Source organism: Poecilia formosa, unplaced genomic scaffold (genome assembly GCF_000485575.1).
Source record: "Poecilia formosa unplaced genomic scaffold, Poecilia_formosa-5.1.2 Scaffold295, whole genome shotgun sequence".
NCBI lineage: Eukaryota > Metazoa > Chordata > Actinopteri > Cyprinodontiformes > Poeciliidae > Poecilia > Poecilia formosa.
In genome coordinates, this window is record NW_006800234.1 from 109,654 (window position 1) to 128,034 (window position 18,381).

The window sequence follows — 18,381 nt, forward strand, 5'->3', positions numbered from 1 at the left end:
TAATAATTGACTTGGTGCTTGCTTTCTGATTCAGAGAAACAGTGCATTGGTTCAACTGTGTGAGACTCATCAATGATGAGCATTTTATGCTTTTTACCCCATTCAAGCAAACCTTTTACATTATATTTTTTGTGGGGATCAAATGTACAGCTGAAAGTCCCTAAAAGTCCAATAACTGTCCTGGATTATTAGTTTCCCCTGTGGATTCTAGTCAGAAACTCTGATACTAATGTTGGTGCCCCTTTTTCTTTCAGCTCTCACTGCACATGTGCAAGCGGGAGCTGTTTAAGTGTTTCCATAGCAACTAGTTTTCCCAGATTTCCCTGAGCAGCAGCAGGTTTTCTTTAGGGATCAGGAACTTTACTCACTTTGTCTGCTTAAAGGTAAGCGACAAGGCAACAAATAGTAAGTTCTCTCTTTCTTTCTTTCTTTCTTTCTTTCTTTCTTTCTTTCTTTCTTTCTTTCTTTCTCTCTTTCTTTCTCTCTTTCTTTCTTCCTTCCTTAGCTCTGACGTTTACCAATCCACATTTTGCTACTTAACAATTTCCAACAGCATCCAGGGGAGCTTATAGGTGTTTAATAAGTTTGTCGGCACCAAATCAAGTTTGTCTGTAGATAAAAAAAAAAATCACAAGTTTGAGTTTGTTTTTGTTTTAAGCATGAAGCTACAGAGGTTTTCAAATCAATGTAAAATCTTGTATTAAGGCATTTAAATGAAGCATTACGCCCTTTGTCTTTAAAGCTCATTTAGCAGTGAGGGAGAAACTGAGACAGTCTGCTGTCTCCTTGGTGAAAGAGCTTCCCAACAAGCTGACCAGGTTTCCTTGTCAACTGGGCAACAACATTCCTCACTCTCACATGAATCATGGCTGACGGTCATGGCTCAAACGCCGGTTCATACTGGGGACAGAAATCTATTTGGTATGAGAAAAACAGCTGAATGTTTCTCTGCAGATTTAGGGCATGGCTGGCCATTACGATGAGGGAAGAGACACAGAAGAGACCAGCAAACTTCTTTGCTCCGGTCAGAAGTTTTAAAGCTTTCCTTATTGCTCGCTCTGTTGTAAATTTGCTCCTTACGTTTAACCTCTGTTTCCCCTCTTCGATGCAGATCAAAAAGACAGCGTTCCCAGTCCGGATCACTGTGACCTCCTCCTGGATGCGATAGATCGACAACTTGATCAGCTCCAGGTCTGCTATAATGCTCTTTTTTTTTTGGTCCATTTTCTCTCCCATAATATTTTAACTAAAAGTTATTTCAGAAAATATCCTTGCTTTTTTATTTTTTTATTTTTGTTTTTTGCAGATTATGTCTCCAAAACCAAAACGTGATGTGGTTCCTACATCAAAAACTGGCAAAAATGGTAACGTATGCCAGAAAAGAAGTGAAAGTTTTCTTTGCACACAAGTGACAACAGATGTTTGGTTTTTATAAGCTGCTCTGAGGGGGGATGGATGTCTGAAAACTCAAACTAATAAAACTTGCATTTCATTGCGCATTGCAGTGATAAAGAAAATCACTGGTGATATTTTTTTTATTAAAACATTCTTTCAAAACGTTTGCCCTTTTGTCTCGTTGGAGGCACATATGCATGCAGAAATGAATTACTAGGTGTCGAAGCATCAAGTATCAATATTTATTTATTCACTTTTGTTTAAAACAAACTCAGCTCACCTTGCAGATCCCATTTTTACTGTATTTCTACTTCAAGTCTTGGTAAAAGTCTCTACCAGTTTTGCACCTCTAGACTAACTTTACCATTTTTTATGATAAAAGCCCCAGCTTTTATTTCTGAAAAAAAGAAAAATCACACATCATTTTTGCATCAACTCCACAATAATGCACTAATCTTAGTTCTTCCTCTTATAATGTAAATGAATGACATTGAAATTTGTAGTTGCAATGTTTTCTTCTCTCCCCCAGAAAATATGCTGACCTTCTGGGATGTTTCTGTTAATAACAAGGAAAGCAGAAGAAGTCTGGACGTAATCCTCAGGCGCAAGGAAGAAACTACATTTTGTAGGGATCAGGTCGCCTGGAGGCTTCAGAGGCTTCTTGGAGAGACGCTTCCTCTTTCAGAGAGTATCTGCTCTGAGGCAGACCTGTCTCCATTTGGAAATACGGATCAACCAGACAGCGAGAACAAGACAGAGCGGACAGAAATCTCCGACAGTGACACTCATGAAAGTGATCAAAACTGGCAACGTCCAGAGGAAAGAAGGTCGGAAACAAGCGACACGGCGATGGCTCGTGGTTTACAGTCGAACAGATCTGATCCAGAAAGGGAAGACGGTGCGTTTCTTTCTGACAGCCGTGGAGAAAATATGTCGCGCCGTCATGAGAGGGCAGGAGCCGGAGAGGGAAACAAGACGCCACTGAGGCCTGGAGGCCGCAGCAGCGGTAGGTGCAATCTGGCAACAAGGTGTCGTCATGCATCTTCTGGATTTTTCCAGGTGGCGGGAATGAGGCGAAAACAAATGCTCCCCTGCACAGATGGACGTCGATCTGTTTATCCTGAAACGTGTTTTTGGCTCAAATCAGGTTCACTACAGTTGCATAATTATTGTGTTTGACTTGTTAGAGTTTGTCCTTTTCTTTTATCCTTTGAAGAATCTTGATGAGCTGCAACAACATTTAACTTCCCTTTGGGATTAATAAAGTATTTTTGAAGTTTTTATTATTATTATTATTATTAGAGTTGATTTTTTTTTAATTGAATGACTTTTAAATGTTTAGTTAGATAGAGCTTGGTGTAAAAGAAATGCCTCTGCATGTATTACACCTGGTGCCCATTCACAGCCATGGAAAAAATAAAGTTAAACCTTCATTCTAGTATTTCACATAATCTCTATGTATCTAGGGATTATCATGTTGGCTATCTGTTTAATAAACAATGATCATGTGGAACCTGTTGCATTAAGTATTGAACCTTGGAAGTCAGATAAAAAAACAAACAACAACAACAACAAAAAACAGGATTATTTATTGGTTAAAATGCCAGACATGATAGAGGGTGTTCTCTATTTCTACCATATCGGTCTCAACACAAAGAGAGTGTTTGCGACTGTGTGAGCCTAGACCAGGAACATTTCTACCAAATAACAGAAAATATTACAATAAATTGTTAGCATTTGTTTGTGGGCACATTTTGTTCAGACACTTTATGAAGAAACATCACAGTTTTGCTGGGAAGTAAAAAGAAAAAAAAAAGAATAATCTTCTTTGCTTTCTATCTTTGATCTCTGGAAGAAACATAAGTCGGAGAAAAAAAAAAGTTAAATGGGTTTAGCTTTTTGTATTTTCGATTATGTCAATTTCAGGACTCCATCCTCTTTCAGTCTGTTCTTTCTTTTAATCAGGCCTTATTTTTGCTTTTCATCGGTTATCTGTTAAATCCTCTATTGCAACCTAAGCATTTAAATTTAAAACAAAGAAGATTTCTTGTTGCCTTCAACAACCCTTGTTTTACCATTTCTGTTTTTGCATTTCCTTTTGAAACCTCTAGATGTTGTGAAAGGAAAAACAAAGAGGATTATAATACTGATCAGCTTGCAAGGCTTAAAGCCTCTAAACGAGGTCTTGGCTGTAAAAACTTTACTCGGTGACGGTGTTGACTCGGTTTATTTCGGCTCGCTTCGTTTCCACCCCCAAACACCAGTCAGAGTTACAGCCTCAGCAGTTTCTCACTTTGTTACCTTGGGGTGATATCTCTGTCTTCAAATCCTTTGTTCTGAAGTTACAGCTAAAGTTTTGTTTCTAATAAATTTATTGTGCTCATTTGGGATTTTTTTTCTAGCCTTTATTTTCTGGCGAGAAGAAATTCCAGTTGGTTCTCCTTCTTCATGTCCAATCTGAACAGGTCGAATTTGAATTTGGAAAAATGTAGATCTGCGACTAAACTGTATGAACCCTGTTCATCAGGACGCCCAGTCGACCTCAAGCAGTTTGTGTTTTGTTTCTGTTCCAGGAGTTGCAACATGGAGCTTTGGCGACATGTCCACTGACGGCAATTTTGATCTGGACATCACTGAACAGGTCAGGCGGAGAGGTAGGCGCAGCAGGAGCCAAAGAGGAAACATTAAGGACAAAAAAAAAAAAAATGTGGGATGCAAAAACTTTAAATAAAGATTAAAAAACATGTTTTAAAATAAATATATTTAGCACTCCATAAACATGTTTGTAACCTTTTCCGCTCCCTCACAAGGGTGTTGCTCCTTCATGGAGGATGTTGGTGATTTGAATGCCAGCTGCGTTGAGCACTGTGACAGTGACTCAGCTGGAGAGGAAGAGGGAGAAACTCAGTTTACAGCAGGTAAATAAAAAAAAAAAAGACTGAATTTTATTAAACAATAAACAAGCTGTTTGTTTTATAATTACAAAGCTAGGAGATTCCCTGATGGACGGGAACAGAAGAAAAGTTTTTCTGCGTCCTCCAACAGTCAGCAGAACAACAGAAAAACCGACAGGTACGCAGAAGATTTTTTTTTTGTGATTTTCAACATTTTAAAGGTTTTGTGACTCCCTTGTTTTTCAGTTTCTCATGCTTGTGTTTATTTATTTATTTATTTATTTTTCAGTGAAAATAAAGACAGCAGTGAAGACATTAAAAACCCCATCAGAACGTCCACTCCAGTGAAGACATCAGAGAGGCAGCTGTCAGACTGCATCAACGTGAAAGAGGAAGTCTTTGACCTCCGACGTGTAAGAATAGAGCTTGCCCTTTACGACATTCATCAGAAATCCTCCCGCGTGTCTGCAGCAATGTTTTGCTTTTTGCTTAGAAATGCGAGAATGAGGAGAAGATGCTCAGATCAAAGTGGATTCAGCTGAAAGAAGTTGAGCTTTGTCTCTCCGAGCTCCGACAGAAAAAGAAGGTGTGTTGCGTAGTTTAAGAAAAGGACATAAGATCAAAACCGTAGTTTGAGGCCTCAGTTTATTGCTTGTGACGCAGGAAGCCGCCCGGCAGCTGGAACAACTGTCTGCAGATACGACTTGGATGCAGAAGGAGAAAAGATCTTTGGAGTTTGTTCTGAGAAACAGCAGGTCGGAGAAATAATCTGTTTGCTACAAAGTTCACCGACGTGCTTGTGTTTTAGTTACTCAAACAGTGAAACAATGTGAGTGTGTGTCTGTGTGTAGGTACCAGCTACAGCAGTTGCAGAGGCAGACAGAGTCGCATCTGAAAACTGTGTTCTGGTGGAAGAAGGTAGTTCAGCAATAAATCCTGTTTTTTGGTTTTAAACGACTTAATTTTGATTTCTTCCGTTCTCGCACCGTTTCTCAGACAGAATCGTATTAAAACGTCACCGCAATGGATCAAACCACAACTGAAAACCAAATAATAAATGATCATAGGAATGCTGCTATCTGTGTGTTTTTCCAGTATTTTTCCAATGTTTGTCTTGGATTTGACAAAATTGGGAGCAAAAATGTGTTTGTTTTTCTGCGAATGTGTTTGGAAAATGTTTGTAACTCATTAATGACTTCCTGGAGCAACAGCTGGAGGAGCTTCATGAGGAGCTGCACAGGGCAGGGAGCTCACCGCTGAACAGATGTCCATGTCAGCAGAAACAGCTGGAGGAGAAAAGGCATCAGACTGAGGAGGTGACATTCTCTTCTTTCACTATCTATGTCAAATCCCGTGCAAAATATGAATAAAACAATACTGGAAGGATATGCTAGCGCCTGCAACCTTTGAATAAAATCAAATGTTTTATTCAGATATTGAATCACTTATAGTTTGGTTTTGCTTTAATATACAGTATTCATTTGATTCAAATAAAGATTTCTTCTTCATCATCGATCAGACCACATTCTCCCTCATTACTGTAGTCCGTCCAAAAATGGGTTTTTGTCTTGAAGGCAATAGTTTTCTGGATCTTGGTTAGATGTTATTATTTTGTTTTTGTTTTTTTTAGAAGTGTTGAGGAGTTGAAAAATACATTGTTTTTGAATTTCCAGTTCAGATTAATGCAGCATTCTGATATCATTTAATATAAATATTTCACCAGTTTGTAATGTTTTTTTTCTACTTTACTTAAGATGTTGATGGGTGAAAGGTTACATGTTGCTTCTGCTTTTCTGCTTCTCACTTTTAGCCCCCTGATGTTCAAGTCATCGAGCTCCAGCACGAACTGGGAGAATGTAGGATCGAGGTGGGAACGCTGGGCCAAATGTTGGCGCAGAAGGAGCTGCAGCTGACGGGTCTGCAGGAGGAACGGGACTCTCTGCAAGCGGACAGAGACGACCTGATGAGGGAGCTGCAGCTCTACAGAGAGCTGGAAGAAGCTCAGGTGGCGACGATAGGAGCTGAGGATTTCTAATCCTCGTGGCAAAAGTATTCACACTTCAACAGCAGCACAAACGTTAATGAGTTCATCATAAAGTTGTACTAAGCTGTGAAATGGGGGGGGGAAAATGATACATGGGTTTCAAATATATTTTCTTTGCAAAATCTTTAAATCTCGTTCAGACAGGATGGATGAGAGAGTGTTGGTGAAAACACATCTTACCAAAGTCTTGCTGCCTTTAAGAACTTTTCTTCCAGGTTTGCTCTGTATTCATCTCCATACTCTTAAGTTTCCATGTTTCTACGTGCTGGTGAAAAGTATATCCGCAGCATGATGCCGCCAACACTATTTCAGGATGGCGATGGTGTGTTCAGGATGAAGTCGGGTGTTTTTCTAGTCATTCATAGTGTTTTGCATCGTCTACCACACGACGCTGTCTCCCCAACTTGACTTATATTAAGAACTCTCTGAAAACAAATGCATGCCACACTTTTCAGACCATTTTCATCTCTGTTATTATTATAAAGTATCTTTTTTTTCAATTGGCTTCTTAATTATGTACTGTTTGTGTTGATTGAGCTTATAAAATCCTCCTAAGCTATTATAAAATATTTGCTGTGGAGCATGACAAAATATTGAAAGAGGACAAGAGTCTTTGAGGCACTCGCTGTAAATACATGTCTATGTTTTAATATTCCTTTCGGCAGCAAGAACTCAACCTCCACAGGAAAGAGAAAGATCAAGCTTTAAAGGCACGTCTTATTCAGGTGCAAACTTTGAATACAAACGCATTTTTTTTGTAAGCATACACAAATAGTCTTACGCAGTTGCTGAAATTCTTTTTTTATTCTAACTTGTGTTGAGGAGCACATTGAGGAGTTGCGCAGTCTGAAATGTGTTCCTGGGTCTGAGGGAGGGGCGGCAGCGTGTCTCTGCAGGCAGCTGAAGGCCCGGGAGCAGGAGCTGAGGGAGCTTAAGACCAACACGGCTCAGTGGAAGCAGCAGACTGCGGCTCGCCTCGCAGACGGCTTTGCCGAGCAGCTGACGGCTGACCTGGAGAGGTGACACAAAATCATCCTTACAGCACGTCTCGTGCATGTTTCACTTCAGTCGTGGCTGTGCGTCCATGACAACACTTTCAAACGTTTTCCATCCCACAGGTGCAAGACGACGCTGATGAGGTGCAGGTAACAAATAACACAGTAACTAACCAGCTAATATAAAAAAGTATCGTTTCAATCTGAAACTGCACAGTAGATGGATCATTACCTGTAGGCGTAAACATGTACGTTCCTGCTGGTGCTGTGTGTGTGTTTTTTTTTTTATATTAATATTCATTGTGGCAGCTTTTACAGGAATGCATCAAAGATGAAAGAAACAAGTCCTGACGGAAGCACCATGTCTGGGGCAAAGGTAGATGACGTGTAGATGACACCTACTCCTTCAACAAACACGCCAACACCGTTCCTGTTCTCTCCTTTCTTCCATCAGGAGTCTCAGGAGGCTGTTTGCTCCCACTTGCATCATGCAGTGGTCTGCGCTGCTGCACACGTCCCCTCAGACATCTCTCTGTTTCAGCTCCTTTGCTCCCTGCAGAGCAGAGTGAAGCAGCTCCAGGTTTTCCCAGACACACTGAGCTTTGATGTGTCAGGATCCTCTCTGACAACAGCGAGAGGGGAATTACCCAAAGGAGATTTTTGAGGATATTTCACTGCTAAGCATAATCACAGGCTGTGCAGTGGCATACAAAAGTATTTACACCCCTTGGTGTTTTCTGTATTGCAACCACAAACTCTCCCGTGGGGGACGGTGGCTCAGTGGTAGTTGAGGGTTTGATTCCAGCTTTCTCCTGCCACATGATGATATGCCCTTGGGCAAGGCACTAAACCCCAAGTTCCCCTATGTGAGTCTGAATGGCTCTTAAGAGTCTGGTGTAAAGTGCTTGGAGCTGTAAGTATTCGAGAAAAGCACTAATAAATTTGGCCCATTCATGTTTGATAATAGACTAAAACAAATTGGAGCAAAATCGAGAAGAGGAAGGAAAAGGAGACGTGCCGTGCCAGTTTTTATTTTTTTTTTCAATTAAAAATTTTTAAAAATGTGGATTAATATCCAGGTCCCACTGAGTTAATTCCTTGTAAAAGCATCCTTTGTGGTATGACTCCAAAACCTCACAACTGAAATGATGTTGAATGTATTTTAAAGCCAATCAGTGGCAGTCATTATGACTCACTCACTGTTACATCTGCATGTGGTAGAAGAATAAAAGGCAGGTCACTGTGACATAAGGCAGCATTCATCTGCGCCGAGGAAAAGGGATCTCCCGTGGCCTGTCGGCACAGTGAACTGTGAATGAGTTGTGAACTGTAAATTAAATCATGCCACTTTTGTTAAATAACCTAATAAAACTGTCATGTGTGAGGAAACCCTTGTGTAATGTTTTACATGCCAAAGCCAAACTAAATGACATCATGACTTACGGAAATGCTCAGGAAAAGAAAGGGACGCCTTCCTGCCAGCACATATTAATCATGACAGCTTTAACCGTACAGCCACGCCTCCGTTCTGAGGAACTAGAGCACGATGTGTCATCATCCAGACTAAGATCTCCAGAAATATAATAATTTATAGCCCATTTGGAAAATTGATTCATCTAATTTTTAGCTGCTTATTGTTGCTAGCTCATTTGAGTTTGTTGCTTATCTCCAGAGGTCAAACGGTGACAAGACGCCGCTTCATTACAGGGATTCATCCATCAAAACCTCACCTTAAATGTACAGCAGATATTTGTAGTGCTCAAATGCGGAAACATAAAATACCCTGGCAACCACAGATTGAAAATAATTCAAAAAATGAATGACATTGCCGTTTGGTTTGAGCCTTAAAACTGTGTTGGCCATAACATTGCTGCAGAAGAAGATATAAAAGAACTATTACAGAAAATATGAAAATTTTCTGACAAACAGTTTTTATTAGCTGTATGCCTTAATCACAAAATTAAATAATTCTGTTATGATTTTTACTTTTAGAAATAGGAAAATAGAAATGACCTTGTTCAAATTCTAATCTGAGGACAACAGCCAGACAAAATCATTCGTTTTAGTGAAGGCAGGCATCCTTATTTTGACCGATAAACAGCAGTAACCTAAAAACGTATTTCACTTCTAGAGTTAAGCACGCGTTTAAAAAAAAACTGTAGAGAAATGTTTTTGAAAACCTCTGCCTGAACCATGCTTTATTATAAAACAAAAGAAGTAACAATGCTTCATGGCAATGTACAAATGCGAAGTTTATGCAAGTCATAAAAAATGCCTTTGAAGAATTCATTACAAAGTAATCAAAGGTCACAAATGTGGCAAATATCTGAACCAGAGGAAGATTATTCCTCCATCACGAAACAACTGAGTTCTTTTAAAAAGTCAAAGTTCACAGAGAGCGTTTCTGCGACAGAGGAGGATTACTCCTCCACCACGATACGACGGTAAACAGGAAGTCAGGCTTTTAGTGTTCTGTAGGGACTCCCTAAAGTTTGCAGAGAAGAAGATCCAGGCGTTGCACACTTATGGTCAACAGTAACATAAGTCATATTTACATTACACCAGTGTGCTGCTGGTCAGTCATATGTACAAAATCCCTCCAACTTATGACTGGACGTTAGTAAGGCGGCAAGTTTACAGGCCTTCAAGGTTTACATCAATAACACTGTTAAAGTTAATCCTCACATATCTGTCCACAGAAAACAATGTGTGGCAAATAAATGATGCACAAACAAGCTCAAGATCAACAGGAGATCACAACACAACCGGTCAGCTTATTCTGTGACGCTTGTCCAGTCCTTCACTTTGGCTTCGAGGTTAAATCTCCATGTCCTCCTCCGCCGAGTTGTGGAGCACAGTGAAGCTGTACGTGGGCGCGCATGTCTCTGCAGGTGGGCAGGAGGGGCTGAGGGACGGACTGGGAGACGAACACGGAGTTGGGAGCTGCTGGCTGACCGTCTGCCGTTTACGCTGCTTCTGTAGCGAGTCCTTCAGCCTCTGGCAGAAGGGATCTTCTGGAGGACGCCACAGGACCAGCTCCATGCCTGAAGGACTCCTGGGGTCAAGAGGAAGGGGAAAGAGTGAGGGGGAAGAAGTTGCAGCAGATGAACATTTAGATAGGTAATTGTTATAGTAAATTTATTAAACTCCGACAATGCTTTTATGAAGATCTCAGAAGATTCTAGAAATGCACCTAATTTTCTGGAACTTTCTGGATTCCTTCAGTAAAACTAAACTTGTTTTTAATTTGTGTAAATCTAGGAGAAAAGAAAAAAAAAAAAAAACTAAATCGGCCTTTCTTCAAGTTTCAGTAAATAAGACCTACTTCCTTTTTATGACCACATAATAAAGCTTAACTAAGATTTAACATAATTACCATCTGGTAAAATTTCACTTTAACAGTTTATAATGATTAACAATATCTTTGCTCTATAGCCATAACATGCTTAGGTTAATGTAAAACCCGACTTATTTTACATTTTCCAATAACGAATGAGCAGGCAGGCTAACATAACAAAATGTTCTGATTTTAGGAGAACCATTCTTTTGGAGGTATTTTAAAGGTATGTGGGAAAGTTTAAATGTATTCTGATAAGTTGAGGTTATGAGGATTTGTTGCTTCCTGTACCTCGGGGTTTGTAGTGTGCAACAGCATAACTCATGAATTACTGAACGGGGTCCGGAAATTACAAAAGAAATGCCAGCAGTGTATTTTTCAAATACATAAAAGCACTCCTAACAATACCTATTAGCCATTTTAACTGTTTTAAAATGATCAGAAACACCATGAGCTTTTATGTAGTAATCCATGTTCCCTGGAGAATAAATATGACTAGAAGATCTTTTGTCTTAGCTACTCTTCAAAACCAGTAACACAAGAGAACACGTCATTCCAGTAGGGCAGATACACTAAGCGGTGAAAGTAACAGTGGACGGCGCTGAACACGTTCCTGCTTCAGTTGTTACCAAAGGATTATGGAAATGACCATGGAGCACGTACACAGACTGGGCCACAGTTTGGGGGAGAATGTCACTGATGCCGCGCTGCAGGCCCTCCTTCAAACTGTCTGAGATGACCAGAACCGGCCGCCTCGGGACCGGCTCTACGTCAAGATCCTCGTCGTCATCTTCAAGGATTATTCTGCAACACATCAAAATCATAGTGAAAAAAAAATACAGCCACACAATGTAGTCATGTGCTGAACCCACCAGAAAAACTAACAACTGATTAGTGAAACAAAGCCCCTTTGTTTGAAATAAATGGAGCGTACAGCAGGACTCAATGGGAAATATGTATATTGCCAGGGTGGAAGCAAAAGTAAGTGAAAAATCACCCAAAGTTTGGACTTTGGTTTGAAGGTCCAACAGTGGATTATGAATAAATGCACAAGCATTGGTGGTTTTATGTTTCTGACTCAACTTGAGGACAAGCAGGCACAAAGTTGCTCCACACCTGTCTTCAATCTCCTGCAGTTTCCTGTGAGCCGCTTCTATCTCCATGCAGGGGCTCTCCATCTCAGCTCGGGGCTGGACAGAAGAGGGCTGTGTCAAAGTGAGGCTCTGATGTGCTGAACATGGCTGCGGAGGAGCAAGGGGGACTTGCTGTGCTGACAGAGTAGGACAACCGTTTGGCAAAATATCCACTTCTGTTTCAGGCATTAACCTCCGTTTTTTGGCACTGCAGCCCCTGACAAAGCAGAAAATTTGTTAGAATATGCCTGTGTGGAGCCTTTACACATTTGCATTTTGTCACATTAAAAACACAACATTTGTGTATTTTCAAATGGATTTTATGAGACAGAGCAAAACAAAGTAGCTCATAGCCAGTCAAATGCAGATCGAAATGCAAAGTGGCAACTTTTACAAATTCATCAAACTTTCTCTATCCAACTTGATTTAGATCAGCTTATTAGTATCAAGATGTGTACAGCTGGCGACATGGAAGCATCTGAGCAAAAGATGATCCTGCAAAAACGATGTCAGGAGGACTGAAGACAAATGCAGATCATAATTTTCTGTTTTACTTGTAAAATAAAAACATTAAAAACTTCCACTTCACAAATATGTGCCACTTAATGCTGATCACATAAAATTCAAATAAAGTTTTATGTGATACTAGGGTTACAATTATTATTCACAACACATTGCTCACTTACTCATCATCTAGTCTTCTGTGCTTACAGAAGCGTCTTGTTTCCCAGCTGCTGTGGAGCAGAGACAAATATGTCAAAAACAAAACATTCCTGTATGCATTCCTGGTCAACTTCAGTCAAAAACATACCAAACAGCACAATACCTGTCTGGGTTTAGTTCTCTCTGAAGGCTGTCAGAGGTACTTGGAGGTCCCAAGTCAAATTCAGGCAGAGCAGTGGGGCCTGAAAATGAATACATGGCTGGTAGACACCCCAGCTCACTGGCCGAGGGAAGAGGATGTGCATGAAGAACCAGTCGAAGGGCAGATTTGAGGCAGGTGGTTATAAGAAGTGTTAATCTGAAAGATCAGAACTGATGCTAATTAGATCAGCTTGAAAAAACAAACATTTTCTACAACGTACAGGACGCACGTAATGGCTGTCACCAACATGCCATTACGGAATTTATCTCTTGGCTTTCATTTGTATCTTGTTGGTGTATTATTTATCTAAACGATGCATGGTAATAAAATTCTCATTGAGGTGACTAATATTTTTGCACAAGTTCATAAAAACACGAGTTAAAGCACTGACCTGTGAACCTGCCCTGCCCCCTCGCCGTTTGTTGCTGTCGATGTTTAGCTAGGTCCTCTCCGCACAGTTCGTGGTTTCTCTGTTTAATGCGGTCAATAGTAGACAATAACAGCATCTGCAGACGCAAGGTGATATGACCCGATAAAATAATTAAACCTAGGCTAAGCAGAAATGGCTCATAGACCACACGCCTTATTGTGTGTGAAAGGCTTTGAAAGTAGGACGGGTCAACCTGACGTCGAATGAAAAAAACACTTACGCTGGAAGACTCGTCGAGATTCTAGAAAGAGCGTGAGCTACGCACGAGGCACAGCTGAATTATGGGTAACGTAGTTATGCCACACTCGACACAGACTCTTTTTTGTCAGCACAGTCGGTTACATCAATAAGTTAACATAAACAGCTCTGCGTGAAGAACCAGTAATTATATCTAATTGTTGTTTCATTATTTAAAGGTTCTGCTTTTCAAACTTTTTAAAGTGATAGTCATGAATTTATATAACTCTAACTTTGATTGGCTCCGCTGTACAAGCGCCTCGAATTGTAACCAATCACAATTACCTAACTGTTCCCCATCGTTTTCCAACTTCCTGTTGTATTGCTGTTTAAAGATATGGTGAACTCTTCAACTTTTTCAAAGTTGTGTCATCTCAGATGATGGGTCATGTGAGACCGAAGCGTTTATAAGCATTTCTCTCTCTGTTTTTCTCCCACTCAGCTTTGATTCTTTGCATTGGATACTCAGGAGGTAAAAAGCTACTCTTTACAGCTATCTTGTTAAAGTTAACTGCAAATCCATTGCGACATTACTGCTATAACAATGTCTTACTGGCTTAGGTAGCAGCAGTGTTGTGTCTATATCTTGCTAATATTTCCAGATTATACTGTTATAATAGTGTGAAATGCTTCAATGTCATGCGAATGTTTGTGTAATTTAATTTTTCTATTTTGTTTTCTTTTTGGATAGCCAGAATGTTAGCTTTAGTAATTATTACCGGACTGCTGGCTTTTGCCTCCAGCAAGCCGTGTGGTAAGTAGCTTTTAAATATATATTTGTATCTTGAAAACAGTAAACACTTTTTTAAAACTACCTGAATTGTGATGCAACCAAGTCTGGAAATTCTCAGATTTTGCAATCTTAGAAATTTTGACTCTTCCACCTCCCCCAGTTGGCAGAAACCCTTTGAGCACTTCAGACTCAAGGATAAAATCCTAAAATTAAAAAAGAAACAAAAACATTTCAGAAATTATTTATCCAGTATAATATGAAGAAATCAGTCATTTTGAGTGTTTTTTTGTTGTAGCATAGGGATGGGGTTAGCATTAAAATAAAAGTAGGATTTTATAGATTTTTTTTCTTATTTAATTTACTGAGTTGAACAAGCACAGTCAATATGTATGGTAACCTTTTTCAGACTAAAGTCATTGCTAAGGCCCATCCATTCGATGTCTTCCTCTTATGAGACAATAAGCAGCCTGCAGGTTGAAGAGAGTAGACCAGACATCTTTCCTCATAACTTTCTCCAGTCCTTACTGGGCGATCTTGAAGGTGTTCCCAATGCCAGAGGAGACTTTTAGCCCCTCTGGTAAGTTCTTGCTCTGCCTTGGAGTCTCTTCCCATTGGGATGTGCCTTTAAAAATGTCCAAAATGAGGCATCCTGAAGGTATCCTGGTCAGATCCCCACACCATCTTAAATGGCTCCTGTTTTTTAAGCTCCTCTGATGGCTTATGGAGCTCCTTACCTGAATCTATTGTACAGGAGAAGTTTATTTTAGTTGCTTGCACCTAGGATCTCGTCCATTCAACCATGATGTTTATCTCGTGATCATATGTCAGAGATAAATTATTGACCAATCAGTATGGAGAGCATTGCTTGTTTGCTGAGGTTTTTATTCACATTTACAGATGCAGCACCTGCATTACTGCAGATGATGCCCCAAATTACCTGTCAGTAAATCTAACAGAGGCTACCTCCACAAAATGATGTCTAGGTTAGTTCCAGTTAAGAAAGAGGGCCTGGCTGTGCTGAGCCCCAGTTTAATAATTTGGATTTTGGGGTATGTGTATTTATTTGGTGTCTATTGTTAACTATATAAAGATAAAAATCAAAACATCATAACCATATTTTAGAGCAAGTTCATGCCATCCAATTTACTGAATGATGCACCTGCAGGCAGCTCCACCAAAAACTGAACAAATCTGTAGAATGTTGAACCTTTTAGAAACGATCACAAGCGGCAGAGTAAAAAGCTGTTTTTATTTTTACCTCATGCAATTTCTTTAACTTGTATTGAGTTTATCTGGGTAGAGGGATTCTGTAATTTGCTCTTAATCTTAACTGCTGATGCAGCTTCTTGGGGTTTCGCAATGCTTCAGAAGTTCTTGTTGATGTCAGCAACAATACAGAGAGAGACATCCCTGTAAATGTTTTTTTCTTTTTTTTGAAAAATTTGTTCCAGTTACTGAAGGATCCAATTCTGAGCTGCTCCTGACACTCAACAGGAATCTTGTTCGTTCTCTGGAAAGCCCGGAAGGACTTCCCAATCCCAGCGTGCACCTGGCTCTTCGACTGTCTCATCACCACAACCAAGCCAAGGAGACAGATCACCTCAACAAACTGAAAAATGAACTTCACAATGACATTCAAACGTATTTTTCCAAGTTTCATTACAGTTCATTGACGTTATATGTGAAACTATGAACATCCACTGTTTATAACTTTGTCTGATGTCCTTCAGCTCACTCTCAAACAGCAAGACTGTGACTGGCACCATGGCGCTGTACAGTCTGGCCCTGAAGTCCTCCTGCTATGACCTCAACACCATCAGCTTCACTGCAAATGACAAGAGCGAGACACTGCTGACACACCTGAAGAGGCAGATGGAGCAGGAGAAATATCATATCGCCTGTAAGATTTCTCTTCACAACAGGTTCCGTTTTTTTTTTCTAAAACGTTTGCAGAAACTTGTTTTACTGTCCTGCGGCATGAGGTCAGAGTTCACTGCTGTGAATTGTCTCTCAGAAAGAAAACTGTTTCTGAAAACGCTGAACAACAAAAATGAAACAGTTAAAGACATAACTAACATAACATTATCCAGGAATAGGGAACTATTAACTGATTCAAGCTCAACAAAACACCATAATACCAAAAAAAAGCATAATTTTTTTCTAACTTCAGTAAAGTTTTATATCATTTAGTTTTTTTTTCTTTCGTCTTGCAGTCAGCCACCGCCCTTTGACCAACTATTACCAGTACAGCCTGGGTGTGCTTGCTCTCTGTGTGAGCGGCATAAGGGTCAACAACCATGTCAGCCACAAGCTCATCAAAGCAGCAGAAAATGAGCACTTCAGACATGGAGAAACCGAGAGTATCGGTGAGTTAAAGGGCTGTTGAAAATCTTTGGACTCAGTCCTGTAAAGTGGATTAAATTGCCCGGTTTTCGATTTGCAAAATAAAATAGCTGTGACTAGTAATTTAAAAACCACCATTGATGACGTACTGTTCAAATAATAAACTGTTCCGATCTGGAGGACATTTGCAAGGCAGTTTAGGCAAATCTTATCAAGTCAAGATGTGGCATACTCATGGGGTCCAACCAAAGAAGACTGAATTAAAAACCATTAGTTTAAGACTCTGCAGATTATGCAACTGGATTATTGCACTTTTTTATTTTAAAAAATGGTTTGTTTTTTCAGCTGAAATATATAAGATGATTGCAACAAAATGTATGGAATCAGTTTAGCTCTTTTACATCTTAAAATCTGGTATTGTAATAACATATTGACAACATGCAGACCAGGTTGTGTTTCAGCTTTTTTAAATCTCCTAGATACCTATGCTATGGCTGGAATGGCCCTTCAGTGCGTGAAGAACTCTGGGTCATATGCACACAATGCAGAGGAGCTGGATTTAACTCTCAACAAGATCAAGCAGAAGCTTCTGGCCTCTCGTAGATCTGACGGTCATATTGGCAATGAGTTCAGCACGGGTCTGGCAGTTCAAGTAAGAAGTTATTTGTTTTCTCTCCTCACCACCTTTCCTTGTTTCTGCATAAAACTTTAAAAATCACTCTTGCTTCATTTACTGACATTCAAGGCTTTACTGGCAATGGGCAGCGAGGTTGGAGATTGTTCTGTCTCAATGGAGGCCATGAGAACAGCTGCCAGAAGCAACACCTACCACAACCCCATGGCTATTTCTCAGACTCTGCCGGCGCTCCAGAGGAAAACCTACCTGTCGGTAAAAACCCTGGACTGCCTCAATGAGGACGGTGTGTGCAGCATTGCTTCCAGCTTTTTTTTTTTTTTTTTTTTTAGGTCACTTTGACCAGTATTGTTTCTTATTTCACATGTTGTTTTCTTTTTGCAGACACACTGGTGCTGGAGCGTGTAGACCCTACTGTGGTTTTACCAAGTGAGACCAAAGTGAAAGTGATGGTGGAAGTGGTGACTGCCAGCGGAGCTGCAGCTGCATACTCTGTTGACGTGCCAAAGGGCAGCTCCCTGCTGGAAGCCCTGGAGCTGCTTGAGAGGAAGAATGTTGGCTTCACGTAAGTTCATTTAATGAGCTGCAGCAAGTCACTTTCTGTCAAACCTGCTGAAGTGAGTAAAATCTGATCCTGCTTGGCAGATTTCAGAAGGAATCCAGTCTGTGGGGACCATTCTTGAGCGTTGTAAATGGAGAGCAGGCCAGACAAAGCGACCGCAGATACTGGCACCTTTCTTCCGATGGCACGGCTCTCACTGAGGGTAAAGACACACACACACGTGTTGCAGTGACATTCAGCAATATTAATTACTGTAGTCTGTTAAATTCCCTGAAGTAAAGTAATTAAAATACCTAATTTTCTCAGGTGTTGGCGACTTCAAGATCAACGCTACTCAAAAGATCACCATCAAAAACACAAGTTACTGATAATGTTGCTCTAATGACTATGACTTACAAATTCTTTACTTTCAAATGTTTTCTGGCACTATTTTGATCTCTGATTATAGGTGAATTGTCTGCTGCTATCATTTATTTGTGCATTCATAAATGGCTTGCATAAAACTGTGATTTGGGACTTCTGTGATAGTTTTTAATGTAAATGCTTTTATTTCAGGACTGAAAATGTTTTTTTGTAGAATGAATATTCACTAGTTTGTTTCATAAAATTGATTTTAAATCTTGGTTATGTTCTTTAAACAAAATAAAGTTGTGGTGACATATTAAAGAATATACGGTTACAAGAATTTTGTGAACAAGTGATTCAATCTGGCATATTATCTGTTTTGTACAACTCAAGACTGACGTTTTTGCCCATTCTTCTTGAAGAATAGCCAAAGC

General features: G+C 40.0%; 3 protein-coding genes across 6 annotated transcripts; 2 read left to right on the plus strand and 1 right to left on the minus strand.

The window, feature by feature from the left end:
* The first annotated feature begins 130 nt into the window (after positions 1-130).
* On the plus strand, positions 131-8,319 carry LOC103151841 (uncharacterized). The gene is made up of 19 exons (XM_016681799.1): positions 131-405; positions 961-1,024; positions 1,112-1,191; positions 1,307-1,364; positions 1,925-2,401; positions 3,969-4,049; positions 4,206-4,313; positions 4,383-4,467; positions 4,579-4,702; positions 4,783-4,875; positions 4,953-5,044; positions 5,141-5,207; positions 5,498-5,605; positions 6,100-6,303; positions 6,996-7,058; positions 7,156-7,352; positions 7,452-7,478; positions 7,638-7,704; positions 7,783-8,319. The coding sequence occupies exons 2-19, from the start codon at positions 964-966 to the stop codon at positions 7,990-7,992; spliced, it is 2,202 nt and encodes a 733-aa protein (XP_016537285.1). The 5' UTR covers positions 131-405; positions 961-963; the 3' UTR covers positions 7,993-8,319.
* A 1,178-nt stretch (positions 8,320-9,497) lies between these two features.
* On the minus strand, positions 9,498-13,344 carry ccdc117 (coiled-coil domain containing 117). Of its 2 annotated transcripts, none has more exons than XM_007572092.2 (6): positions 13,055-13,344; positions 12,625-12,819; positions 12,485-12,529; positions 11,782-12,015; positions 11,329-11,469; positions 9,498-10,383 (listed from the first exon to the last, which is right to left on the minus strand). In XM_007572092.2, the coding sequence occupies exons 2-6, from the start codon at positions 12,717-12,719 to the stop codon at positions 10,146-10,148; spliced, it is 753 nt and encodes a 250-aa protein (XP_007572154.1). In that variant the 5' UTR covers positions 12,720-12,819; positions 13,055-13,344; the 3' UTR covers positions 9,498-10,145. The 2 variants fall into 2 exon arrangements, with proteins under 2 accessions (XP_007572154.1, XP_007572152.1); XM_007572090.2 differs by having other exon boundaries at positions 12,485-12,532; positions 13,055-13,341.
* Positions 13,345-13,626: 282 nt separating this feature from the next.
* tcn2 (transcobalamin II) lies at positions 13,627-18,282 on the plus strand. 3 transcript variants are annotated; one of them, XM_016681801.1, is made up of 10 exons: positions 13,627-13,802; positions 14,017-14,084; positions 15,515-15,704; positions 15,794-15,963; positions 16,277-16,429; positions 16,886-17,058; positions 17,152-17,326; positions 17,425-17,605; positions 17,686-17,804; positions 17,909-18,282. In XM_016681801.1, exons 2-10 carry the CDS (start codon positions 14,027-14,029, stop codon positions 17,968-17,970), a joined length of 1,281 nt encoding a protein of 426 aa, XP_016537287.1. In that variant the 5' UTR covers positions 13,627-13,802; positions 14,017-14,026; the 3' UTR covers positions 17,971-18,282. The 3 variants fall into 3 exon arrangements, with proteins under 3 accessions (XP_016537287.1, XP_016537286.1, XP_007572151.1); XM_016681800.1 differs by having other exon boundaries at positions 14,022-14,084; XM_007572089.2 differs by having other exon boundaries at positions 14,026-14,084.
* The last annotated feature ends 99 nt before the right edge of the window (positions 18,283-18,381 follow it).

Bases quoted from the DNA above. Each gene is read 5' to 3' on its own strand.
- LOC103151841 (XM_016681799.1), top strand. From the start codon at position 964: ATGGCTGGCCATTACGATGAGGGAAGAGACACAGAAGAGACCAGCAAA. The intron at 4,314-4,382 runs GTAAATAAAAAA...ATAATTACAAAG, and splicing joins AGAAACTCAGTTTACAGCAG to CTAGGAGATTCCCTGATGGA. The intron at 7,479-7,637 runs GTAACAAATAAC...TCATTGTGGCAG, and splicing joins ACGACGCTGATGAGGTGCAG to CTTTTACAGGAATGCATCAA.
- ccdc117 (XM_007572090.2), bottom strand. From the start codon at position 12,719: ATGTATTCATTTTCAGGCCCCACTGCTCTGCCTGAATTTGACTTGGGA. The intron at 12,533-12,624 runs GTATTGTGCTGT...TCTGCTCCACAG, and splicing joins AGAGAACTAAACCCAGACAG to CAGCTGGGAAACAAGACGCT. The intron at 10,384-11,328 runs GTACGTGCTCCA...TCTTGACCCCAG, and splicing joins CAAACTGTGGCCCAGTCTGT to GAGTCCTTCAGGCATGGAGC.
- tcn2 (XM_016681801.1), top strand. From the start codon at position 14,027: ATGTTAGCTTTAGTAATTATTACCGGACTGCTGGCTTTTGCCTCCAGC. The intron at 16,430-16,885 runs GTGAGTTAAAGG...TAAATCTCCTAG, and splicing joins TGGAGAAACCGAGAGTATCG to ATACCTATGCTATGGCTGGA. The intron at 17,606-17,685 runs GTAAGTTCATTT...CCTGCTTGGCAG, and splicing joins AGGAAGAATGTTGGCTTCAC to ATTTCAGAAGGAATCCAGTC.